Source organism: Amorphotheca resinae (assembly GCF_003019875.1).
Source record: "Amorphotheca resinae ATCC 22711 unplaced genomic scaffold M430scaffold_11, whole genome shotgun sequence".
In the NCBI taxonomy this organism is placed as follows: Eukaryota; Fungi; Ascomycota; class Leotiomycetes; order Helotiales; family Amorphothecaceae; genus Amorphotheca; species Amorphotheca resinae.
Genome location: NW_020194481.1, coordinates 1,150,916 through 1,174,848, shown reverse-complemented (window position 1 = coordinate 1,174,848; position 23,933 = coordinate 1,150,916). Strand labels below are relative to the sequence as shown.

The following is a 23,933-nucleotide window of genomic DNA, read 5'->3' as shown; positions in this document are numbered from 1 at the left end:
ATCTCCCGGGAGATCCGGGGGGATGGCAAACGAGATATGTTTCAAAGACCCAATGAAGTGGAGCGGTCAGGACGGTAGGGTTCGAAGCAACATGGAGTTCTGGTCCGGGTTGCAAGACACCACGGCTGATCCGTCCTCTTGGTAAGGATCTCTTGGCAAGGGGAGGAGGCAAACCAAACGGGATATTTCTTTCAAGAGAGTAAGACAAAATGAACTAAGGGAATTCATGACGGTGCCTCGCCCTCCCACGCAATCCCGGCAGCTCCAGCAGCGGGCCCTACCAGCACACCGGCAACGGCTCTCCTCGTCCCATCGCCCCCCAGTGGAAGCCTTGCTCCCGGATACGAGCTTTGAGTGATATCTACAGCTGCAGGACGCATCATCCCGAGGCCAAGGTGGAGCATCACTGGACGCTTCTCAACCAGCCCCCCATTGTTTCCGCGGCAAAAGCTGGCTGTGTTGGGGGGGGGCACCGGTGCTCCCGGATATACCGGCGCTGGCAGATATATAGACAACCGCGCGCCGTTTCGCAGATGCCGCGCACAGCGTGAGGCGTCCCCAGTCGATCCTCGGGCCAGATACGCTTCGAGAGTTGGATGTGGAGTATCGTTCGTTACCTTGTTGATGCTAGATAGATGACTGGGAAACGTTCGGCACTCGTTCGGGCGTAGTGCGCATAGCTCAGACGACGGCACCTTACGCGAGGGATTATGTCATTGATTAGTCATGTCCAACCTTAAACGCACCGCTCCGCTCGCTCGATGGGGTTTAAGTCGGTTCGGGGTCCTCTGATGGTTCAAGTCTCTTCAACTCTTGTGGTAAAGTCCAACTTTCCAACTCTCTCCGTGGTAAAGTCCAGTCGCCCCCCGTCGCCCTCTTCGCTAGGACCTTTAGCATCTTCGCAAACGTCACCAGAAGGTCGCCAGAAGATCGTCGTGTCATGATTATGTCAAGGGTCCGACGCCGGTGACATCTTCGATCGCCTCATGTCTTGCTTTTGTCTTGCCTTATGTCTTTCCCTATGTCTCGCCCTTGCGTTTATGTCTTGCCCTTGCGTTTTTGTCTCGCCTTGCAACGAGTCTCGCCCTCGTCTTGCGTGGTTTGTGACACCTCGAAGAACCTGCCAAGCTGTGGTCTTACAAATGGTCCGGAGATCCACTATAAAATATCCAGGATATCAACACTGTAGGCGAGTCTTCAAGTGTGATAAGTGTGTGATATCTCAGAAGAGGAAAAAGGGTCCGATCATTTCAGAGTACATACATACCTCTCATATGCCTCTCAAACCTTTTGCAGTAATTACTATCGTACATCCCAGGCCCTGCGGTTCCGAAGCCGCAGTCAACCTTGTGAAGTCGCTCAAACGTCATGTCATAATATATACCCTTGCATCCTATATCCCAAGCACGCGCGCCAATCGCCCGCATAAACATCCTGGGGTTTGCATTCCCAGGGTGGCCCTCCAGTTAGAAATCGAATGCGCGAATCCCCCTAATCCCTAGACCGCCCTTCTTCTCTTTCTTGCCATCCGTTGCCGGACCCCCATGTTCCTTCTCCTTCCCTTTCTCCTTCTTCCCTTCTTTATCTTTCTTGCCTATGTTCTGGACCCCGCCTGTACTCGAATTAGAAATGCAATCAGGTAGAAGACGAAGGGATGACAAACCTCGACCATAGACCCGGATATCACTCTGCGGTTTGATCTTCTGCTTTGGGTTCCCATACATGTCGAGACTCTCGCCATCCGTGCTGCTCCTACCGCCTCCGGGAGGAGTAAAGGGATTGAACATCCCATATTCGCCACCGCCCGGATATCTCTCTGTAGTCGATTGAGAAGACCGACCACTAGCCTCTAGTTTGGCCGGTCTTGCAGCGCGGTCGCTTGGCCCAGCGCTAGGCCCCGCATCCTCTCCTATCGCCGACGCGCTATCTCTGCTGGAACCCTCGCTCGGTGATGCTAACAGCTGGGGATACATACTGGACCCTGCACCCCTTCCACCATTACCAGACAGGAGAGGCTCGTCCGCTCTCCAAGTTTCGTCATTCGCCTCTTTCAATTCCAGGTATTTGTCCTGCAGTTCCGTGTATCGACGCAGGAGGTGATTATGGGCGTTCTGGACCTCGTTTACTCTCTGCCTCGACGCAGCCAGTGCTGAATCAAGCACTGACTGCTCCAACCTCTCTCGCCTAGCCATATCGATGCCACCGTTTAGAGCCTGTTCATGCCTTTCCCGCAATTCTTGTATCTCTTCCTCGAATGCAGCTCGTGATTTCATTAGTTCCTCGTCGCGGGCGCGTAGCTGCATTTCCAGGAGTACGACCTTGCGAAGGGCCTCTTCTTCATTCTCCTTCGCCTGCAGAGTATCGGCTTCTTTCGCTTCGTAGGTCCTCAAGCTCAGGTTAAGCCTGTCTACCTCCGCCCTCAGGCGTTCCAATTCATCCAGGTTGATCTCGATGTTTTGTATCTTCTGGCTCATGCTCAACTCCTTTTTCTCAGCCGCCAGGACCAAGTCCTTCAAATTCTTATTATCCTCTCTTAACTTCTCCAACTCCTTTAGTATTTCTCCCCGCTCTTGCGTCCATTTCTTTTGCTCCTCTTTCAGCGTCCTCAGCTTGCTCGCCAAATCCACCTCCCACTTCCTGCTATGCTGTTTTGATTTCTCGTTTTCTTTCTTCATCCTCATTAGATTACTCTTCACTTCTTCCAATTTCGCCTTCAATCCTCGATTCGAATTGATCAGATTCTGGGTCTCGGCTTCCGCGCGCGCCTCACGAATTTGCTTGCGACGGAGCTGCCCAATGTGAGAGAGGTGCTGTTGTTTGAAGTACCGCTCAAAGTTGAGGTCGTTGCGTAGAAGTTGGATCTCACGGTGCAGGTAGGCAATTCTGAGTTCGCAATCTGTTTGAGTTGGACGGATGGAAGGAGATCGAGGTACGGGATCGCGGGTGAGCGATTGCAAGTAGGCATCTACGTGAACGGAATTGTCGTTGTTGTTCTGAGATAATGCGAGGGATGCGAGGCTATCATTTGTAGGTGATCGGTAGATGCTGCCCCGTGATTTTTGGGGACGCAACGCTTCACGGCGTGGGCTCTGAGCGGCAGATCCAACTATGTGAGGTGGCAGAGTTGGACTGTCGAGACGATCTGATGGTCGCAGAGACGGAGAATTGGCGACAGATGGTATGGACTGGCTTGCTAGAGACCCTTTGCGCGGGATTCCAGACGAACGGTAGTAGTCATCTGGTGACGCGACGGCAGTAGATTGAGTATGCCGCCAACTTGTATGCCGAGAGTGGTACGGAGTTATAGCATCACCCTCCAGCAATGGCTGCTCAGGAACATCCGTATTGGCGTCAAGACTTTGGCCAGGACACATTGATCTGCTGGCCATAGGATTTCCCCCTTCTCCAGGATTGTACAAAGCCATGCATTCAGCAACGACATCGGCAGCTTCACTGCCCATCCACCGTTTGTTATCAGTTAGTTCTGATTCGATCGTCATCATGAAGAAATTCGGATGCAGGAGGTGAACCTGTCTGAAAGGTTCAGACCGTTGACGAATCTCCGTGGGAGCCACGTCCAGTTCATCAGCACCCGGGAAATTCGCATGTCTGAGATATCTCTGCGGCTTCCGGATATAGCTCATGAAATTGAGCGGGTACAATCCGTATAAGAATGTGAAATAATGTAGCAGCTCCGGGACAACCTCGTCATCCGATTCCAACAGATATGAGAGTTTGTCCCATTGACCTTCGGGAGATGGTGGCCCCTTTTCGTTTTCTCTTTCTTCGTCCATTGCCATCTCAGCCGATGCCCTCCTTTCCTTATCCCAAAATAGCATACGACTGTAGATATTGAATAGGGCCGGAAGATGTGGAGTCAGAGAGCTGGGTATATGCGGTAAAAACATAACGAGAGCGGTCATCGCCAACGAGATAACCCTCGTACTTGTATCGACTTGTAGACATTTGAGCAGATTGCCAAACAGCGGCGTCTGGAGCAACTGGTGTAGGTGCGGCGGCTGATGTCTGATGAACTCGCAAACCAGACTAAGGACCAAAATCCGGCTTTCTTTCTTGACGAAAAATTTATCGATAGTCGTGAGGAAATCCTTAGGTCTCTTCTTCCCAAATGCTAACAAGATCGTCTGAATCTGAGTCTCCGTAAATCGAGCATCGTTGTCGAACTCTGCGGACGCAACCTTAGACTTCTCAAGCCATAAGCCGAGCAGATTCTCTAATATGGCAGAAGAAGTCGCTCGCGCGTCATCCAAGAGCTCCCCCTCCTCTTCATCCTCATCATAAACTAGGAGCTCGAGTATGGTACTCTTCGTTTCCGTCGCCAATCCCTTCTCCTCCCCCAAATTGTTCAAGACCGGGATGCAGAGCTTATCCCACCATTGCAACAACCTGCGCGAACCTCGAATCGCTGGCCTTAATATGCGCAGAACGGCGAGAAAGGGCGCAAGACGGGAAGCTTTGTCGTGGACATGGGTCTGATATATGGACAGTAACTCTTCCTGCAGGCGCTGCGAATCTGAGTCGTCGTGCGCATCGTGTTTCTCGAGGTACGCGTTTATCACCTGCAGGAGGTCGTCAGGGAGAGGGGAGGAGATGGTTGGTATCGAGGTGGTCAGCGCCTTGGTGAGGTCTTTCAACGACCTGCTTTGGCAATTAGTCGTGCGTGCATATCTCGAGGGGAGTTACTGACCCGGACGACATTATCCCTGAGATCTGCGCAGCGTGTCTTTCTTCCAATCAAGCTTTTATCTCCTACGACGTCTCGAGGCGTCTCGCGGCGGGGTTGAAATTGGACTGATGCATAGGCAGCGGCTGGAACCCTGATGGCATGGCAACACCAATCAATGGAACTCCCAGTCTACCTCCACCCCCACGTCAGTCTTGGGTCTTGGGAGAGAGTATCGCAGTTCCGCCGGCGCTGGTACGAAATGGGGTTTGAGCGAGGGATCAAATCAAGAGCTTTCTTCACAAGCGAGGCGACTTTCGACAATCTTATCGCCGAAGAGGGTCACAGACGACGTCGTCGTCTTTCCCTCGTCTTGATGGAAGCGCTCATGGCCGACAAGCGTCGATACAGAGGTATATAATACTACTACCTAGGTAGGAAGTATAGTATGCATTTTGCCTGCTATTTTAACTGTAGCCCCAGTACCTACGGCCTATTATTTAAAGCCATTTAGTAGGGTGGATCAAACCCCAAAGGCTTCCAGGAGAGTTCCTATCTTGGATTACTGATCCCCTTTCGGTGATAGATATCTGGTTCTTTTCTTTGTAATAGGAATCCCCTTTTTGGCGTTTCCCACATTTTTTTACTCTATATAAACTCTCTTTCTCCCCTTCACTTAACTTAAATCCTTATCGTATCTCACTCAGAAGAACCCGAGACACCTTTCCCTCTTACCATCAGGCCCAGCCAAATCCCAGCCATGTCTTCTCCTCTCACTCTTAAAGGCAAGACCGCCCTCGTCACAGGAGGCTCCCGCGGAATCGGTGCAGGAATAGCTTTTGAGTTGGGAAGCCGAGGCGCTGATGTATGTTTCTTCCCTCCCCTCCTTTCGCCCGGCCCGTGCCCCCATCCACAATCTGATCCTAATACTCCTCCCTCCAGGTCATAATCGTCCACTCCTCCCCCCGAAGCGCAGACAAAGCCCAAGAAGTCGTTAAGAAGATCACCTCCCTGCCCCACCAACCCAAAGCCGTCGCCGTCTGCGGAGACCTAAAGACCACTACCGCGCCAGCCGCCATCGTCGCCGCCGCCAGAGAATGGTTGAAGAGCCAGGGCAAGGAGGACAAGATCAACATCCTGGTTAACAACGCCGGTGTCGAGCTCGTCAGACCTCTCGGCCAGATCACCCCCGAGGATTTCGCTGGCGTCTACGATGTGAATGTCCGAGCTCCTCTCCTTATGACCCAGGCCGTGATGCCGTACCTTCCTGCTGCGTCGCGCGTCATCAATATCTCGTCCGTGGGCTCCCGCGCTGCCTTCTCCGGGATGTCGGTTTACTGCTCGTCGAAGGCTGCGGTGGAGGGGTTGACGCGCTGCTTTGCCACCGAGCTGGGACACAACGGAACTACGGTGAACGCTGTGCTCCCAGGTCCAGTGCAGTCAGACATGTTGGAAAATATCCCGCAGGCAGTTATCGACATCCAGAAGAATAACACGCCATTGCAGCACAGACTCGGCACGGTGGAGGAAATTGCGGCTATTGTTGCATGGTTGGCTGGCGAGGATAGCAGATGGGTTACGGGACAGTCTATCAGCTCAAGTGGTGGATGGGCTATGTATTAAGCTCAGTCGCAGAAAGGCCTGAGAAGGAAGATACACGAGGGAGTAGTAAAGGGTATAGACGGTATAGAGGGAATAGACAATAGACAAGGAATAGACGGAAAGGGATGGAATAGACAAAATAGACGACATAGACGACATAGACGAAATAAATAGAAATAGACCCAAGAAAGAAATGGATTAAATGTAAATGGTTGGTTTAATATATTTGTAAATTTCATAGTTGTCTGGTATCTACAGCCTCGGCTGGTTTTCCCCTATCCTATTTGAATATCGACCATGCATTTAGATCAACCACTCGTTAAACCAGGCAACGGCCTGCAAGAAGGCCTGCTCCTTTGCAAACTTCTCAATCTTCTTAGAGGTGTCGCATCGCACACTGAATCCGTGGACAACACCACTGAACAAGTTGATCTGGTAAGGCTGCTTGGTCTCGATGAGGATAGCCTCTGACTTGTGGCGCTTCTCGGTAGGGAAGATCTCGTCCGTCTCGGCAGCGGCGATGCTAAGAGGACCATTGATCTGAGAGAGCTCGGACTCCTCGACAAAGCTGCAAGGATGTTAGCGGGGTGCAGAAGAAAAGGGAGAAGGAGGCGTACGAAGGGTGGGCGAGGTAGCCAACGTCAATTCCCTTGCCCTTGGGCATGAAGCGAACGACGTACTTGGCGCCCTGTAACTCATCATCAGTATTTCCCAGTGGCTCAATGATTAGAAGCGAAACTCACAAAGCAGTAACCAACGGCGCCGATCTTCTTGTAGCCCTTCTCCTGCAAGTACTTGATGGACTTCTCGACGATGGGGTCGACAGCTTCGTAGGTGTGAGGGTTGTTACCGCTGGAACCCTTGGTCAACCAGGCCATGAAGTCAAAGTTCTCTGGCTTGTTCAAGGACAGTGGGTCGCCGTTGAACAGGTCAGGGATGATGGTGTAGTAGCCATTGGCGGCGAACTGGTCAGCCATCAACTGGCTGTTCTGCCAGATACCGATGACGTCTGGGAGGTACAGAATGGCGGTGTCCTTGTGGACGATCTTGCCCTTGGGCTCGGCAACATAGGTCTCAATGTTGTCGATTTTGATGGTAGTTCCGGTAGGCTGACCTCTGTTGTTGTCTCAGTCACTCTTCAATATGCATGCGGGCATGGATTTGGTGGGTTAAAAGGGGGGGGACGCACTCATGCTTGACACCGACGGTGCAGCAGGCGGCGGGAGGGTTGGAGGCCATGATGTTTTATTTGGTTTGGAGATCAAGAAGAAGATAGAGGGTCGATTAGAGATGGGTGAAGAGGTAGAAAATGCGAAAATGAGGAAAAGCAGAATGTGTGAAATGAAGCTTCGAGAAATGCCTCTAAAGGATAGGATGGAGGGGTAGCGGCAATGGAGGGGGGATTTGTCAGGCAAACACAACGAGAGGGGCTTTCGGCCCACAAATTGCCTCATCCAGCCGTTCACAAGCCTCACGGCGAAGCTTAACTCCGTGCTGTGGCTGCTTTAGTCCGGATATCACGGGTTACCGCCCACTCAGCGCCGCGCTTGCCCGATCTGGTATCGTTGATGGCCCGATACCTCTTCGCGACTAGCGCCACAGTTTATTTCCCGATTCGAGTATACGCGGAGGTTGAAAAATATACCTTAGTGAAGCTTCAACAACCTCATCCAAGGTCCACCATCTCTATCCCCGCTGATATGGCCAACTCCGCAGCCATGGCAACCTCAGCTATCGTGCGCCAAGGTCCCAAGCTGGGGACCAAGGAGATATACTTGTACTTCCCCCTTTTCTCCTCCCAATTGTCTATCCCCAGCTAACAAACTCTCTCCAGGCCAAACTTCACCTTGACCCTCCTGCGGACCCCCAATCTCCCTCCCACCTTCGCGTCTTTCATCGTTCCTTTGAACCTCAACAAGCTTGATCTGCGGGACTATCTCTGGAACTGCTATGGCATCCCCGTCACTTCCGTGCGCTCCTACATCCAGATACAGAAGCTTCGACAGGACAAGCCCGGTGCTCGACGGCCCAGCCCCAGAAAGTGGTTCCGCCCGCGGAGTATCAAGAAGATGACGGTCGAGATGGAGAGACCGTTTGTGTGGCCCGAAGTCCCAGATCTGGAGAAGTGGGACAAGAAGACCTTCGATGCCGCACAGAAGGAGCGCGAGGAGAACGAGAAACAGTTCAGACCCGATGGCCGACAGATCCCCACGAAGGAACGCGCGAGCATTGCGGAACAGGCCAGGTTATTATTGCAGGGGAAAGAGAAGTGGAAGACTGGGAATACAAGACGTGAGTGGAGCGAATGGGAGAATGTGGGGGAGGAGATCGAGGTTGAGCGTGATGTTCAACTGCCCAAGCTTGAGCGATGATAGGTATCGGCCGGTGTGTATATTAAAGGTGTATAATATTTGCTTTGTGGTTTGGCGGGCTATGAAACATGGGATATCAATGCTCTACTTCCTTCCAATGCTCGCTCATCTGGAATTTCAGAACCTCGTTCCCCCAGCACCACCATCCAGCCGTGAGGTTCCTCGCAAAGACCTCCAGAGCCTCATAGTCTCCCTCCACTCTCCCCATCACTTGCTCAAAAATAGATTTCAGGTTCGGCTTTCGCGAATGCAAATCTGGAACCGCTAGAATAACTCTCCTTTTCACCTCTCCTCCCTTCTCCGCTTCCCTTTCTTTCCCAGGTTTCCTCCCAATCAGAAGTATCTCATAAGGTTTCCGCCACGTAGAATCAAGTGCACAAATCGGTTCCCCGTCCGAGGTGACCTTCAACCACACCCATTCCTCAACGAGCTGTACGCCCCATTGCTCAAATAACCCTCCTTCCCCCAGTAACAGATCTCTGAATGCGACTTTGTTCGTCACCCACACAGCCACCAACCCATTTTCAGTCAAGTGAGCTTCGATTGGTAAGGCAGACAACAGATCTTTGATCTCCGTCGTCCCGTAAGATATGCCATACGATTTCTTCCGTCGTGCGGACCGGTTCGGCCATGGTGGGTCCAGGACCACGAGGTTGAAGAGCGGTGCAGTGGTGGTGAAGGTATCAAGGGTTGATGCGATGTCGCCTTGTAAGAGGGTGGATTTAGGGGGGATCCTTGCACGGCCCTTAGATGGGCCGAGTGTGATATGTAGAAATGCTGAGAGGCGATTGTGATAGTGGATGGTGTTTGAGAGCGAATCGTCTAGATGAAGTGCTTCATGATCTGACTCTTTTTCTTTTTCACTTAGGGAAAGGCTTGCGTTCCTATTAGGAGACGCGTCTTGTCTTGGATATTTCTTCTTTCTCTCAGAGGAGAGAACATCAACATCCTCTTCAGTAATGCGAGGTAATAACCAGCTCTTGTTTCCCTTCAACTCACGCCTCACCTCGTCCAGCGCAAACTCCAGATATTTCTGAAGCAACATATCATCCAAAGAGGTCTCCCCGACATTATTCCTTGCTTTCTCTGATTTCGGCTCAATGGATGGATAAGGACGCTCCAAAGGCTTAGAGGAAATCAACCTTAAAGAGGAGTCACCTTGTGCCTCCTCGATAGAACGAGGAATGTCCAGTAAGATGACGGTGGACAGGGAGTTTTGGTAGAGCAAACATGAGGAGGGCATTGGAGCGGGCGTATGTTACATCGTAAACAGAGTCTTTATCCCGTATATAACAATGGTCAGACGGGGCAGGCAAAAATATAGTGAGAAGCTTCATGCCGATTGCCACTTGGTAATCGATAGAACAATGGACGGAAGCATACTCCAGATGTGTATATCAAGTGAAGGAGACCCGTAGCGGATGAGCCAAAGCAGGGCGTGTGCGGATAAATCAAATCGCCAACGGCGGGACAAAAGCTTTGCCGTGCGTCTCTGGCGGAGTCCCGCGGCAAACTCGTAAATACTTCGGCAAAGCCGACCTCCGCTCCTATCCACGACTCCGCATTCAGGGTTTGCAAGCCAACTTCTTTCTCCCAATTTCCAACCTCCAACCTCCGCCCCGCCCTCGCCAGCTTCACCTTTGAATTCTTTAGAATCCGCCTGCTGCTGCCAATTGTGCCATCACCCGATGTCAACTCGGTTTTAGCCCAGCAGCAGATACACCCGGAGCCCGCTGGGCGGCGAGGAATGCCCCCGGCCCTCTTGAACAATGCCTCTCCACCTGCGATGCTTAAGGACAAATCACGAGAGATGGACGCCGCAGCAGAAGCTCGCAAGAGGGAGCTTGCGATATGCCCGACAGACGATGATACGATAGCCCCGAAGAGGAAGAAACCGCACAAGCAGAGTTGGGATTACATATGGCGGACAGGAGTGGCGGGAGGGCTGGCAGGGAGCGCCGTACGTTCACCCGTCCCCACGGATCCCCGCCCAAGTACTTATACAAAGGTGAAATAGGCAAAGACAGTGGTAGCGCCTCTAGACCGAGTCAAGATCCTCTTCCAGGCCAGCAATCCCCAATTCGCCAAATATACAGGATCATGGTTCGGCGTGGTGTCGGCCATAAAGGATATCTACAGAGACGACGGAACGCGCGGGTTATTTCGCGGACACTCCGCAACGTTACTGCGAATTTTCCCCTACGCCGCTATCAAATTCCTAGCATACGAACAGATCCGCTCTGCCTTAATCCGCAACCCAGATCAGGAAACGCCAATTCGCCGCCTGCTCTCCGGTTCCCTTGCCGGAGTCACAAGCGTCTTCTTTACCTACCCACTCGAAGTCGTCCGAGTCCGACTGGCATTCGAAACGAAGCGCGATAGTCGCTCCTCGTTCTCCGCAATCTGCAAGAAGATATACAACGAGAGATCACCCCCGCCGCGGCCCGTATCTGGCGAACCAGTGGTAATAGCGACGACTGTCAAAACCATAGATGCAGTGACGCCAAGGTTCGGCCTCTCGAACTTTTATAGGGGTTTCTCGGCCACGATCCTAGGCATGTTACCCTATGCGGGGATGTCTTTCCTTACGCACGACACGGCGGGGGATATTCTGCGGCACCACATGATTTCAAAGTACACGACGCTCCCCAAGCCCCTTGACTCCCCGCCTGATAAACCAGTGCCCTTGCGCTCCTGGGCAGAACTCTTCGCAGGCGGCATCGCAGGAATGGTATCCCAGACGTCCGCGTACCCGCTTGAAGTCATTAGGAGGAGGATGCAAGTTGGCGGTGCTGTGGGGGATGGACGCCGATTGCACCTGAGCGAGACAGCGAGGATGATATATAAGGAGAAAGGTATTAGGGGATACTGGGTAGGGCTGAGTATCGGCTATGTGAAGGTTATACCGATGGTCGCGGTTAGCTTTTATGTGTACGAGAGGGGAAAGACATGGCTAGGCATTTAGAGGTTGACTTATCATCTACTCGTTGTCGGCATCAATTGCATGGACTGGCGTTTTTTCGGGTCGGCGTTTTGGTGCGTTTCAAAGATGAGAGGAGATGCTTGTATTCAATCTAGATATAGGTACCTAGACGGACCCATCGAGATGTATGTAGCAGGGTCACATGGCATAAGATATCTATTTCCCATCATAAATAACACCATCCCTCCGGGGCACAAGCCGTTGTATCTCCACGTCATCAAACCGCTTGTCTTGTCAAAGACCCTCAATCATCTAGGCGCTTTTGCATCATTGATTGCTATATAGAATACCTAACGAATCCCCACTATCATCTCCCCTCTCCTTCCCCCACTCTCCAAAAGAACCATCACCATCTATCTCCCAAATACAAAAAAAGCCTACTACATATGACCATAGACCGAGGAAACCAGGCCATCCCGTCTGAGCCTCGAATCGGTAGATTAGTAGTTAAGTCGGTGACGATTAGCGAATACCTACCTACTGTTGTATGTCTTTCTTTTGTTTTTGTTTTTGTTTCCTTTTTGGGGGGCTTGTCTCTTTGTTTTTTATTTTAAATTACTTATCTAAGATTTATTGTAGGAAGAGAGTGTGAAGATAGAGACAGCTTAGCTCTCCCGACTCATTCATTCATTTCTCATAGCCTTGTTCCCTCCCTCTCTTTGAAAAAGGGGGCAAAGAAAGACAAATTCCAAATTTCTCAATCACCCCCTCGCATCCCATCATATCTAGAGATTAATTGCTTACTTCAACAACGAAGTATTAACTAACTAGGTAAGGTAGGTAGGGTATTATTCTCAACGACTACATCTTGATCCGATCACCTCGCCATGTATATGGTGAAATAGGGGGGACCCTGGGATTTTAGGCGAGGATTAGCGAAAGAGGTACCCTGAAATTCGCTGTCGAAACTGGTTGTAATAAGCTTTTATTTTCATTTACTTGAGTTGACTTTTTTTGTTTCTGTGGTTTATAGATAGGTAGATGATGGCTTGGTTTAAGAATACAAGTGTTGATGAATGAAGGGGTGGTGTTTCTGTCGGTTTGTTTATATGCTGATATGCGTCATATGGCTGGCTAACGGGTTGTGAATAGGTAAGGTACCTACTACACAGAGGGTTGTACATAAGAAGGATAGAGAGCGAAGCTACGGAATCAGAAGGACCCGCGGCGATCGAGATTGCCATGGAGTACGGCTAGTCAATAGCTAATACCCGTGGATTCTGAGCCGATTAGAGAGATCTTGGAAAACCACTAGTTTTTCAAAATACATACATACATATATCGCTGAATTTGATTGAAGCGGAAGGAAACAAAAATACTTAGATCTATAGGGTTTATTGAATATTAGATCTGTTAACCACGATAATATCATGTTGCAATGCATCAATCATCGTTGACTTCTAATCTATTAAGCAGGATTCGCCAGGCATTGTTTTCCATTCGTTGTAAGCGAACGAGAGAGACGTTGGAGTCTTCCTCCTCCTTCACATCATTCATCTGAATCGACGGACTCTGCTCTAGCTAGCTAGCTTGCTCCGGCGGAATCGAAGTATCTTGGAATCAGTTAAAGAATCTCATCCCAGAATGTAGCTAATTTGTTTATGATGGGCGCTGGTGGGCGGTCTGTTTTCTCCCGGGCAGAGCGTAGTCCTCGGGGATTCGTATCAAGACTATGGTTTGTGTCCTGATCCTTACCCGGACCATGGACAAGAAGATATTTCTTTGCTTGAGGATTGTAAGGATCTTTCTCCTAGCTGAACACGACTGATGATACGTATAGTTGCATTAGTAGGAGAGTGATTCGCCCTGTGCACAAATCTTCACATATATTGACGTAGGTCCTCATACTGAATCGACATCTGGACGTTGGATTGATTTCTCATCCTAGAACGAAAGTAAGAGCCCGCCGCCAACCCGACAGAAGGGTATATCCCCGACACGGGGCATTCCAACCTTTGGTATACATATGGTGGTCTTTCTATTTATCTATCTCGCCTCCGCTTCTTCTCCCATATTCTATATCATTCTTTACCTATCTCCCATTCCGAGGTCCTTGTGTCAGAGTTAAATGCCGCCTCCTGGATGAAAATATTGTAAGCAAGGGTTCCCCCAATAGCGTAGTTCATTTGACTCCAAAGAGAACAAGGCAAACGGAATACTATAAAATGGGGTTCAAATAACAAGAATGTAAAAATGCGAGAGGGAAGAATGAAGAAGAGGGAAAAGGAGAAAAGACGAACCGCTTCTCCCAGGCGCAACCGTATAATTGATATTTTTACCCGCCGCCCTCTTTGCTTCCTCGCTCCGCTGCATCACAGCTCTCCATTTCAAGCCAATGAACACACTACCTGCGCCCACACAGGCAGCAATGACGAGTGGTGTGCGTTGCTTGCTGGTACACGTGCAGGTCAGCAATTTCCTTTCTCTTAAGCCAGATATATGTGGGGTTTGGGAGGCAGAGGGGTGGCGTACGCGACAAAGCCTCGAGCGGGCGGCATGTTTGCTTTGCTTGCTTTGCTTGATTGGAGACACTATCTCCTATAGCGAGAGTAGACGTAAGGGGGTCGGAATTGTGAGTTCTGGGCAGTTTTCACTGCTGTGGTGGATATGTATAGGTAGTTCGAGGAGTGGCGAGAGAGGATCGGGTATGCAGATGTAAGAGCTCCTTTGTTGTGAACGCTTCCGCTGTTCCGGTTGGGAATTGTGGCACCGATACCCTCACGATAATGGTAATTGAAGCTGTGGTTGTGATAGACGGATCGAATCGAGGGATTGAGAGAGTCGGACAGGAGTTGTTGGGAGGATGGGGATGTGAAGAAGAGGAGGGGGAGGGGAGCACGCGAGCAGTTGAAGCAAGGGTTCCGTGGGCGAAAGGTTAACGACCCGCGTTGTTCCCGTTCCCCACAGTTTGCCCCGGAAATCGCTTGGTGATAAAGGACGGCCTCGGCAGAAAATGGCGGTGACAAGATAATAAGACGTGCCCCTCCTATCTACCGGCAGTCTCTTATGATAAGCCTCTCTAGCTATTTTACTCAAATTAACATAGAGATTATAATTATACAGTTTCGAGTCATGACTTTGGTAGAAGGCCTCTACAAATTCAATCGTCTGCCCATCCATTCCCTTCCTTGTTCCTGTGCTATGACGAATCTGGTCTCCACCGACCCGCTATGAGCGAGGGACCGAAGCATGAAAGGGAGGAGATCAGAGGGAATAAAGCGGGCTCACATATGGAGCCTAGATACTTTAGTCAAAGTATGTACAGTATCATCAAGATCGGGAGCTCATTATAGAGCTTAGACATAGTTAGAAAACCTTTATTGTCCACCAACGCCTCAACCCAAAGGCCACACCAAAGGCCAATCCAACCACCAGACGCCACCATTTGCCGACCGACCTCCAAAACTACCAGCCCCATGTCCTCGTGCTCGCCGTGAAGACAGGCGGCTTCCATTGTATCCTCGCCGGATCAATCGCCCTCTTCGGCTTCGTCTTCTGCTTTTCCTTCATCGCCTCATGTCGCTTGATGAGATGCGTCGGTAGGACGATCTTGTGCTCGCCCTTGTGATAGACCTGCATCTTGAGCGCTTGCAGAGTGCTCTCCACATCCGTGGGCGTCATGGCCAGATAGTTCGAGAGCTGCTCGATACTGCACTTCGCGCCCTTAGCATTTTCTTCCAGGAGCTTCTCGACCAGGTTCTCCGTCCAGTACTGGCGGTAGGAGAGGAGTCCGAGATCTGACAGAGGCTTCTCTGGCGAGCCGAGCTTGCCTTCGATCTTGGAGAGCTCGTAGGAGAATTGGATGAGCAGGCGCCCGTAGCCTTTGCGTTGGAATTGCGGCAGAGTCAGGATACAGGCCACGTTGTAGCCGTCAGCGGATTCTTTTTCTTTAGAGAAATAGCCGATCAGGTGGCAGCCTTTGTCGTCTCGTGTGGTCATGACGTAGAAGAGGAAAGGGTCCACGTCGTAGTAAAGAGTTTTATGATCAAGGAACATTTTGGACAGCAAGCAGAGGTTGCGGCACCATGTCCTTTGGCGCCGACCGTCGATTTCAAAAAAGGAAACATAATCATCCCGGTAGATTTCGTTCCCAGGGGGGTGCTGGAGCGTGCATTTTTGGCGGTGGCGTGTAAAGGATTTGAAATCCCCGTAATAACAGAGGCAGAACTCGCAGATATAAAGGAGATCTTCCTGGGTAAAGATTTCAGGGTAGGGTGAGAAGTACCACGGGTATAGGTCATATTTCCCAAATTGGACCTTGGAAATATTTCGTATTCTCGAGATCTCGGCCTGGTTCTGTGTCATGGATCCTCCTGTCCGTAGTTTCTCAATCTCTTCCTCGCGACTGAAATGCTCCTGAGGTTCGGCCTTCGCTGATACTGCCGAGGCCACAGCACCGTCCACATCCATAGCATCATCATCTTCCACCCCGGGCGTCGCATCCAAGTCCAAGCCAAGTGTAAGTTTCTCATCCGGCGAGCCAGGACTCTGTTTCTGGGATCCCGGAAATTCTGTCCATGGGCGCGGTGTACCTCCCTCCGAGGCTACAGATGTTTCTCTGGTAGCAGCAGTTGGTCGCTTTTGTCCCTTTTTTGGGGCAGTTGTTGACTTTTTCGCCGCCTGGCCGGATTTCTTTGCATCCTTGGGCTTCTCGGGGTTGGGCCACTCCACCTCTCGAGTGAAATCAATTCGACTTGTGGGGACCCATTCGTCTAGACGTTTGTTGAAGTTGTCGAAGTTGCAGTAGAATTGCCGGCCGCTCTTCGTCTCCTTTATACTCAGGATTTCTGCTCGTCTGTAGCCACCATCCTGGGAACCGTCGTTAGCATCGATCCACTAGATCTTGAGGGAAAGAAACTCTGATGCACCGCAATGGAGAGGGAAAATCAACCGCTCCAGAGGGTATGCAGGGGATTGTAGAAGTAGGCTCACCTTCATAACCATAGCGACACATCCGACCCTGTACCCAAAGTCAGCCTGGAACTCTCGCGCCGTGACAATCGCCGCACTCACCTCAACGTATCAACGGTCGCCAGCCCCTTCTTCTTGGGCGCCGGTGACCCCACAGACGCTTCCTGGCCTTGTCCTGCGCCTGCCATGATGATAGGTCGCTGTTGATCCGATGGAAAAGGATGGATTTTTGATGGATCGCGACTGAGAAGTTGTTGAATTCCAGAGGGGCTGACAAGGCTGAAGAGGCGGCTTTTAGCGTTGAAGTCCAGAGCCTTGTCGCTAAATTTTTCTGCCGGGGAAACTCAAAATATACCTACCTAGGTACACACTGTAACCCCTTTCTTATCGTTGTAATTCCCTGCTGTGCCCAGCATTTAACGGCAGCGTCCAGATGACTCGATAACACAACGGAATGGCCCCCGAACTGTCGAGTAATTGGAAGAAACTGCAGGCGCAGTTAAAGCAGGAATCTACAACAAGCAAAGAGAAGAAGAGAAAAGCAATACCGACGGAAAGACAGCAGAACACTATTGCGAAGCGGAGGAGGTTGGAAGGTAATCCGGTCAAGGCACCGTTGACAAGAACTCTGAAGAAGGCCAAAATGGGAAATGGGACCAGCACTGAGGCGGCGGAACCAGCGGAAGCAACAAAATCAACGGCCTCGGCACCATCTGCGTCTTTGGCTCTCTGGGCTGAAGAAAACGACATCTCGGCCAAGGATCTGGTAGAAGCATATGGAGGGAGTATAAAGGGCGCAACTATCCAAGGAGCCAAGGCAGATGTCATCAATGGAGGGCTATCAAAAGACGTGGAGATTGGGAAATACATTGGCATCGATTGTGAGATGGTGGGAGTTGGTGGGGAAGAAGATCGATCGGTTTTGGCACGGGTCAGCATCGTCAACTTCCACGGTACCCAAGTCTATGATTCTTTTGTACGGCCAAAAGAGTTTGTTACAGATTGGAGGACACATGTCAGCGGTGTCTCTCCGAAGGACATGGCAACCGCAAGAAGTTTCGAGGAAGTACAGGCGGACGTCGCGGCCATATTGAAGGACAGGATTATTGTAGGACATGCGATCAAGAACGACCTGGATGCAATGATGTTGGGGCACCCCAAGAAGGATATACGAGATACGGCCAGGTTTTCGGGGTTCAGGAAGTACAGTGCAGGGAGGGCGCCGAGTTTGAAGAAGCTGGCAAAGGAGATCCTGGGAATTGATATTCAGGAAGGGGAACATTCGAGTATTGAGGATGCCCGTACAACCATGCTACTTTTCAGACGCCACAAACCTGCTTTCGATGTTGAACACGCAACACGGTTTCCCACACATGCGCCAGGGTCCGGAGCGAAGAAGCCAAACAAAAAGAAGAAGAAGAAGAGCAAGCGCTGAGAAATCAAGAGAAGCATGACAACCCCTATGGTATAAGAGCATGTCCAGAAGGCCTGACAAAGTTCATCTTCATGGCTATGCCTGGAAATAGCAAATATCCAGACTCAATCAACTTGTCAGTGGAATGCTCTCAAGATCGCAGCGGAACCACAGTGGAAGGAATTCCATTGGCTCCATGGCCCCTTCACGACCAACCATGATTACCACATCCTCCAAAGCCTTTGCCACAAAGCTAGCATTGCAATGAGTAAAGTAGTACGTGCTGGTTAGTTTGGAAGACATTAAAGTTGGAATTAATTACATACCTCCCATCTTCTTCCGAGTATCTCCACTTCCTTCTCACCCATATCTTCGTGCTCCTCCATCAAAGCAAGCCCTATTCCCGAGTCGATATTCCTCATAAATGCCTTGCCATGGACTCGGGGTCTTGGCATAATACTGGTTTCCCTAAATGCTATACGCGTCACTCGCCAGATCCAGCCTCGCGATCCTACCTTATACACCACAATAAGAAGAGTCATCCAACAATGATCAAAGAAACAAACAAACCAGCGCGTAGAGGCATTGTGGGATTGTTGTTGAGATGGGAGCTTTTGGGTGATCTTCTTTCTGTTGCAGATATGTGGTTTGTGGGGATTGAGTGATGTTGAGACATTGAGAGGTTGATAAAAGAGAGCTCAGAGAAGGGGGCAAAAGGAAAGGAGATAAGAGGGCATGCATACTGATGTGTATAGCACCTATCATAACACACAAATATATAAGCTCATAAACATACCTACAAATCGCAGCAGGGTTGTATCATCCCTCGGTGTCTTTCACATTTACCCAGCCTCGTCATCGCTGCTGCCTCGGCCTTGTGTTCGAGGTTAATGACAATAACAACAATCACCTTCTCTCCATCCAAATCCCAATCTCCCTCCCGACATCTCCCAAGCAGCCCCACCCCCAAAAGCAAACTCCCAAAAAAACTGGCCCCTCCAGCCCAAATCATCAATGGGAAGAAAACCTTCACCGTCCTTGGTACTCCGCCCCCCTCTTTTCTCCATCCCTCTCTAACATCCCGCAGAGAACAATCCAGAAGTGATGAATGCTCTCGCTAAAAAACTCGGTCTCGAGCCTACCCTTAGATTCTATGATGTGTATTCTCTCGATGATGAGGAATTGCTGGCGTTGATCCCGAGACCGGTCTATGCGCTATTGGTTATTCTGCCTTTGACGAGGGCGTGGGATGAGGAACGGAGGAGAGAGGATGAGGGGAGGGAGAAGGAGGGGGGAGTTGGTGGTTTGTCTTTCCCTCTATATTTCTTTTCAGGTTGTTATATATCACTTGGTGGGATTTTCCAAGAGGATTTTACAAGAGAACTAACTACCTACCTAACAAAACAGGACCTATCCTCTATTTCCCGCAAACCATCGGCCACGCCTGCGGTTCTATCGGTCTCTTACATTGTCTCCTAAACGGGCCCGCAAAAGCCCACATCCTACCCAACTCAATATTGGCACGTATCCGCGAGACCGCCAATCCGTTAGATGTAAACGCGAGGGCGCAGCTACTCTATGAGGATCGGGAGTTTGAAGATGCACATCAGAGTGTAGCCGAATTAGGGGATACCAGGGCGCCAAGCGCGGAGGATGGTGATAGGTACGTTGTCTGACTCTTGTAAGGACGTGGGGAAAGAAAGGGGGAAAAGCTGATAAATACTAGACTAGGACAGCATTTTGTCGCTTTCGTGAAAGAGGACGGCCGACTTTGGGAATTGGAAGGTAATAGGGTACGTATCCCTCTCCCAACCCATCCTCCAGCATACAAGCGCTGACACACTGCAGAAACGGCCACTAGACCGCGGCGCCTTGGCTGAGGAAGACGATGTCTTAAGTCCTCGCGCGCTGGCGCTTGGGCTTAAGAGGGTTATAGATCTGGAGCTGAGAAGTGGAGGCGGGGATCTGAGATTTAGTTGCATTGCGCTTGCGAAGGCGGAGGGGGTGTGAGCATGCGTGAGTAGAGGGGTGGGATGTAAAAGGGGTCATGAGAGATAGTTATGGAGAGGCAAGGCGAAGATGGCTAGGTACGTGTATTCGTCCTCGGGAGGCGTTTTCGCTGGCATGGCGGTTTCTTACCCAGTTAGATATAAACGTGCAAAACTCGCCTCTAGGATTCCCTCCCTAGAATGCCTACCTAGGTAGTCATAAATCCAAACACTCTTGTCACTTAACACAGGAGATTACATCCCGGACATGGAACACGGCGGTGGGGGACAATGAGGGAGTGACAAATAAAAAAACATTAGCATTCATGTGTTCCCGATCGATCAGTTTCCAAATTTCTTCAACTCCAGCCTGTGTCCGCCCATGCCAACTTTGTAGGAATCGTTCGTTAGTCTGCTTTTATGGCCCTGGTTGCGTGTTAGTTCATTGATTTCAAAAAAGAGGAGAAAGGTGGGAGAAACATGGAGAGGAAGACTTACCCATAAATCCTTCTAACAAAGGCATACGCTGTCAAAAATCCCACCGTGCCCGTCAACAGTCCATAAACACAGACCGCCATGAAGCTATAACTAAAGAAAAGCAGGCCGCTGACGAAGCCCTGAATATGCAATTTCGTGAAATAGTACCAGATGCAATACAAGAACACCCAGATGCTGCTGCCGCCCCCGACGAAGAAGCTGTGCCACCACCAGTTGTAATCTTCCGCCGAGAGCTTGATGTAGATGGTCACGATGGTGACCTCGGCGATTGTCAGGATGAGGATGACGCAGACAGCCGATAGGAAGCCGAAGACGTAGTAGTAGCCGGACTTATCCTGCCAAAGGGACTGGAAGACAAAAAGCAACTCGATGAAGATGACCGCAAATGGGATCAGGCCGGCGAGGAGGATGGATTGCGGCGTGCGAATGTACCACGGGAGCACCGGGATCTGCCGTGCGATCGCGATCGTTTTCGTGGGGTGTTCCCAGGGACCGGTGCGTATATAACCGAACCAGGAACCAAAATACACCAGGGGTAATTGGATACAGAGCCAGAGAAGGACGATGCCGACTAGTGTACCAAATGGGAGCGCGGTCGAAGAGGCCTGCGCCCAGACAAAAAGGTTCAGGATGAATACCAGGGCGAAGAGCAGACCCGGGAATAGTGTAGCAGTTATGAGGGTATTCTTTCGCCAGTTCACACCGCCAAATGTTTTGTAGACCCGTCCGGAGAAGTATCCTGAAAAGACACCGGCGAATACGAAGAGACCGATGCCTACGGACATGAATCCGCCGCGGAAGGACGGATTCAAAACCCCAAGGCTACTGAGGAAGAGAAGCCCAACGACCATAAAGACCAGCTGCATGCCCGAACCGATCAGCGGTGCGAGCAGGTAGCCGTACGCAGGAGCGCGGAATACGTCGCCATGGAGCAATTTCCATCCCGTAGCCTCCTCCAGCGCTTCTTCATCTGAGGATATATCTGCATCATTCTCGGTATCTCCGACTTGCTCCAGAAGTCCCCCGGTTGTTTTCTCACCCGGTCTGGGCGTACGTGCCCCTGAACCTGGGCGCGAACGTCGCTTCTGCTTGAATCCTTCTTCTGCTGAAGCGTCTTTGTACGTCTTAATATCCCCTCGAATGGTTCGGGCAAGAATCATAGCTACGATCGAGCTCAGCAACCCAGAGATAATCAGAGAATTGATTATTGCCAGCCAGTGAATCCTGGAGCCATCTTCCTGATTTACGAAGTATAGATCCCATCTATGCGACCATTCTATCTTGTCGTCCTCGCGGAAGTAAACCGAGTATGTATACGGGATGTTGAGCGTTGCGCCATCCTCGATGTCTTGCTCGCTCTCCGGGGGGTAGTAGGACGAGTGCGGATACTGAAGAGCCATATCTGTCGTATTCGGAGGGAGGTATAGCTCCATCGGTGCTTCCACCTCATTGATATCTTCCGGACATCCATTCTCCAATCCATTGCCCGGCCCAATACTCTTCGTATAGACCTCAAACCCCACGATCACCCTGCCGCCCCTCTCCCCATCTTTCCCAGGCGCTTTGCGGTATCGAATGACAATCGTGAGATGGTTATTTATGTAGTATCTAGGCTTCTCCGAACTCATCGAGACGTCTGTATACCCCAGCTTGAACCCTGCAGCATAGTACTTCCGACTCTTGTCTACAGTCACGAAGCTCGTCGCGCCAGGCAGGTTGTCCACAATCCACTCTGCGACATAGCCACCCTTGACCATCTCTCTGGCGCGCTTTAGATCCTTTCTGGTAACAGTTCTGGTGCACAGGAACTTGCATTCTTGGTCCTGACCCATCACGAGCTCGATATCGGATTGTGTGATTCGATCGCCGCGGAGGACTTCGCCGAGATTTAGGGGGATGGTCTGCCCGCTGAGGAGTGAGGAGCCCTCATGGCGGGCTCCCGTGGGTGGGCAGACGAAAGGAAGGTCGTAGTAGGCATATTGTAACTGGGTGTTATCGGAATAAACTTTGTTGACAAGAAGGGGAATTGCTTCGTTTTCCTTGTAGCTCTTGATCGACCACCCTACGTCTTGTCAGTCCCTTCTGCCTTGATGCGCCACCGAAGGAGGCTCTGCGGACACGCACCTGGAATGTAGAAGGCTTCTGTATATGCCAAGCCGACCAAGAACAGGAGACATCTCCCCAGCCGTAATCGAAAGTCCGGAGCCATCTGTTCAAACACAAGGATATCCGGTTATAAAGTTGGCATCAGCAGTTGAGATCTCCTCTCCTGGAAAGGATGCCAGATCTTCCAAAGCCCAAGGCTGGAGGGCTCGATCGGTGGTGTTCTGTGGAGGAGTCTCTGGGAAGATGGGCAGAGAACGCGTTTTTTTGAGGACGAGGGCGCGTTGGGCTGGCGGAAGATGCGGAACTAGGGGTGAGGATGGGAAAGTCGGGAGATCGCTGGAGATATGGCGTGTGTTCTAGTCTTGTTCTAACGAGCGTAATTGGCACCGAGTACCAGTGGGTTTGTTCTGTAGGAAATCGTGCAGCAGTTCAGCGGTTGGAATTTGAGAACAATAAGCAGGAAACAGCAGGGAGCAGCGAGGCTATTGATGCCCTCGACAGTCGTTGCAATGAATGGTGAATCTGTCTTCTATCGAAGGGAGAAGAAGAGGGTTCAGGGAAAAGGGAGAAGACAGACGTTGATCTTCGTCGCTCCACCGTTGGAAAGGATTCGGCGGATGTGCACTGTGATTGGCCAGAGGCGGGGCGAGACCTGGCGGATGATTACGGATATACACCGTATAATACGGTACACGGGATAGTACAGGGATAATACCGTATATGCAGTGGATAATACCCATGCGGAAAGGGGGGGCTGCAGGGGACTTGGCTGGTTTGAGTTTACGGCAGATCATAAATAGCTATTTTAAGTATAACCCGGTGTTTAAGGTATCGTGCTAATATCCAGCATCTCTGGCTCTGTTGTGATCCAGCCCTTTTGAAGCTGCTCCTAGGTATCCATCGCATGAAGGACGAGATGTATACGTGTGAATACAAGTTTATATACACGTAGCTCATATACTGTACTGTATCTATCTAGGACCTATCTATACCTAGGTAGATATGTATAGATATCTAGGTAGGTATCTGCATGCATACATATACATACCTATCCTGAGGCTTGTTCCCTCTCTTATCTTCACTTCACGCATCTGTGCCTTCAGCCTCAATATCAAAAGCTCCCTCACGCGACCCCTTTCCACACACTTGCTAGCGCAATAACTCGCCGCAACGAGTGGCGTCCCAGCCATAAACACCCGCTCAATGCCAAGTCAAGTCCCTTCCTCGGAAGAGCCGGACAGGCCAGCATCATAAAGACAAGAGAGAAGCCCCACTATGTCGCCACCTCTTTGCTATACTCTGTAGCATTATATCCCAGCTTGACATGTCATGGCCATTGTTCTGACAGCCGTGACGTGACACTCGCCACTGCTAC

The 23,933-nt window shown here is 50.8% G+C and overlaps 12 protein-coding genes across 12 annotated transcripts; 5 read left to right on the top strand and 7 right to left on the bottom strand.

Moving 5' to 3' along the window:
* Window positions 1–1,221: 1,221 nt before the first annotated feature.
* On the bottom strand, window positions 1,222–4,936 carry M430DRAFT_37051 (hypothetical protein). The gene is made up of 3 exons (XM_024867042.1): window positions 4,709–4,936; window positions 1,664–4,659; window positions 1,222–1,612 (listed from the first exon to the last, which is right to left on the bottom strand). The coding sequence occupies exons 1-3, from the start codon at window positions 4,717–4,719 to the stop codon at window positions 1,467–1,469; spliced, it is 3,153 nt and encodes a 1,050-aa protein (XP_024718072.1). The 5' UTR covers window positions 4,720–4,936; the 3' UTR covers window positions 1,222–1,466.
* A 454-nt stretch (window positions 4,937–5,390) lies between these two features.
* M430DRAFT_146214 (hypothetical protein) lies at window positions 5,391–6,468 on the top strand. Its single transcript, XM_024862996.1, has 2 exons — window positions 5,391–5,549; window positions 5,627–6,468. The coding sequence occupies exons 1-2, from the start codon at window positions 5,445–5,447 to the stop codon at window positions 6,305–6,307; spliced, it is 786 nt and encodes a 261-aa protein (XP_024718071.1). The 5' UTR covers window positions 5,391–5,444; the 3' UTR covers window positions 6,308–6,468.
* A 121-nt stretch (window positions 6,469–6,589) lies between these two features.
* M430DRAFT_61266 (hypothetical protein) lies at window positions 6,590–7,657 on the bottom strand (the record flags this gene model as incomplete). The annotated part of the gene is made up of 4 exons (XM_024868912.1): window positions 7,476–7,657; window positions 7,030–7,402; window positions 6,904–6,974; window positions 6,590–6,854 (listed from the first exon to the last, which is right to left on the bottom strand). The coding sequence occupies exons 1-4, from the start codon at window positions 7,523–7,525 to the stop codon at window positions 6,590–6,592; spliced, it is 759 nt and encodes a 252-aa protein (XP_024718070.1). The 5' UTR covers window positions 7,526–7,657.
* Window positions 7,658–8,004: 347 nt separating this feature from the next.
* M430DRAFT_22226 (hypothetical protein) lies at window positions 8,005–8,658 on the top strand (the record flags this gene model as incomplete). Its single annotated transcript, XM_024864659.1, has 2 exons — window positions 8,005–8,063; window positions 8,121–8,658. 2 exons carry the CDS (start codon window positions 8,005–8,007, stop codon window positions 8,656–8,658), a joined length of 597 nt encoding a protein of 198 aa, XP_024718069.1.
* Window positions 8,499–10,038, bottom strand: M430DRAFT_37050 (hypothetical protein). Its single transcript, XM_024867041.1, has one exon. The coding sequence runs from the start codon at window positions 9,899–9,901 to the stop codon at window positions 8,735–8,737; it is 1,167 nt and encodes a 388-aa protein (XP_024718068.1). The 5' UTR covers window positions 9,902–10,038; the 3' UTR covers window positions 8,499–8,734.
* Window positions 10,039–10,468: 430 nt separating this feature from the next.
* On the top strand, window positions 10,469–11,623 carry M430DRAFT_53430 (hypothetical protein; the record flags this gene model as incomplete). The annotated part of the gene is made up of 2 exons (XM_024868380.1): window positions 10,469–10,618; window positions 10,676–11,623. The coding sequence occupies 2 exons, from the start codon at window positions 10,469–10,471 to the stop codon at window positions 11,621–11,623; spliced, it is 1,098 nt and encodes a 365-aa protein (XP_024718067.1).
* Window positions 11,624–13,689: 2,066 nt separating this feature from the next.
* Window positions 13,690–14,505, bottom strand: M430DRAFT_37048 (hypothetical protein). The gene is made up of 3 exons (XM_024867040.1): window positions 14,114–14,505; window positions 13,882–14,033; window positions 13,690–13,719 (listed from the first exon to the last, which is right to left on the bottom strand). Exons 1-3 carry the CDS (start codon window positions 14,137–14,139, stop codon window positions 13,706–13,708), a joined length of 192 nt encoding a protein of 63 aa, XP_024718066.1. The 5' UTR covers window positions 14,140–14,505; the 3' UTR covers window positions 13,690–13,705.
* M430DRAFT_180298 (hypothetical protein) lies at window positions 14,250–14,903 on the bottom strand. Its single transcript, XM_024863785.1, has one exon. It carries the CDS (start codon window positions 14,759–14,761, stop codon window positions 14,360–14,362), a length of 402 nt encoding a protein of 133 aa, XP_024718065.1. The 5' UTR covers window positions 14,762–14,903; the 3' UTR covers window positions 14,250–14,359.
* A 143-nt stretch (window positions 14,904–15,046) lies between these two features.
* On the bottom strand, window positions 15,047–16,740 carry M430DRAFT_30763 (hypothetical protein; the record flags this gene model as incomplete). Its single annotated transcript, XM_024865974.1, has 3 exons — window positions 15,047–16,450; window positions 16,574–16,601; window positions 16,655–16,740. 3 exons carry the CDS (start codon window positions 16,738–16,740, stop codon window positions 15,047–15,049), a joined length of 1,518 nt encoding a protein of 505 aa, XP_024718064.1.
* Window positions 16,741–17,006: 266 nt separating this feature from the next.
* On the top strand, window positions 17,007–17,975 carry M430DRAFT_82097 (hypothetical protein; the record flags this gene model as incomplete). Its single annotated transcript, XM_024869603.1, has 1 exon — window positions 17,007–17,975. A coding segment is annotated over one exon (969 nt), but the record flags the coding sequence as incomplete, so codon positions are not given.
* Window positions 17,976–19,070: 1,095 nt separating this feature from the next.
* On the top strand, window positions 19,071–19,976 carry M430DRAFT_30761 (hypothetical protein; the record flags this gene model as incomplete). The annotated part of the gene is made up of 4 exons (XM_024865973.1): window positions 19,071–19,269; window positions 19,374–19,629; window positions 19,693–19,759; window positions 19,815–19,976. The coding sequence occupies 4 exons, from the start codon at window positions 19,071–19,073 to the stop codon at window positions 19,974–19,976; spliced, it is 684 nt and encodes a 227-aa protein (XP_024718062.1).
* M430DRAFT_146190 (hypothetical protein) lies at window positions 19,875–23,147 on the bottom strand. Its single transcript, XM_024862995.1, has 3 exons — window positions 22,577–23,147; window positions 20,453–22,514; window positions 19,875–20,380 (listed from the first exon to the last, which is right to left on the bottom strand). Exons 1-3 carry the CDS (start codon window positions 22,659–22,661, stop codon window positions 20,362–20,364), a joined length of 2,166 nt encoding a protein of 721 aa, XP_024718061.1. The 5' UTR covers window positions 22,662–23,147; the 3' UTR covers window positions 19,875–20,361.
* Window positions 23,148–23,933: the final 786 nt, after the last annotated feature.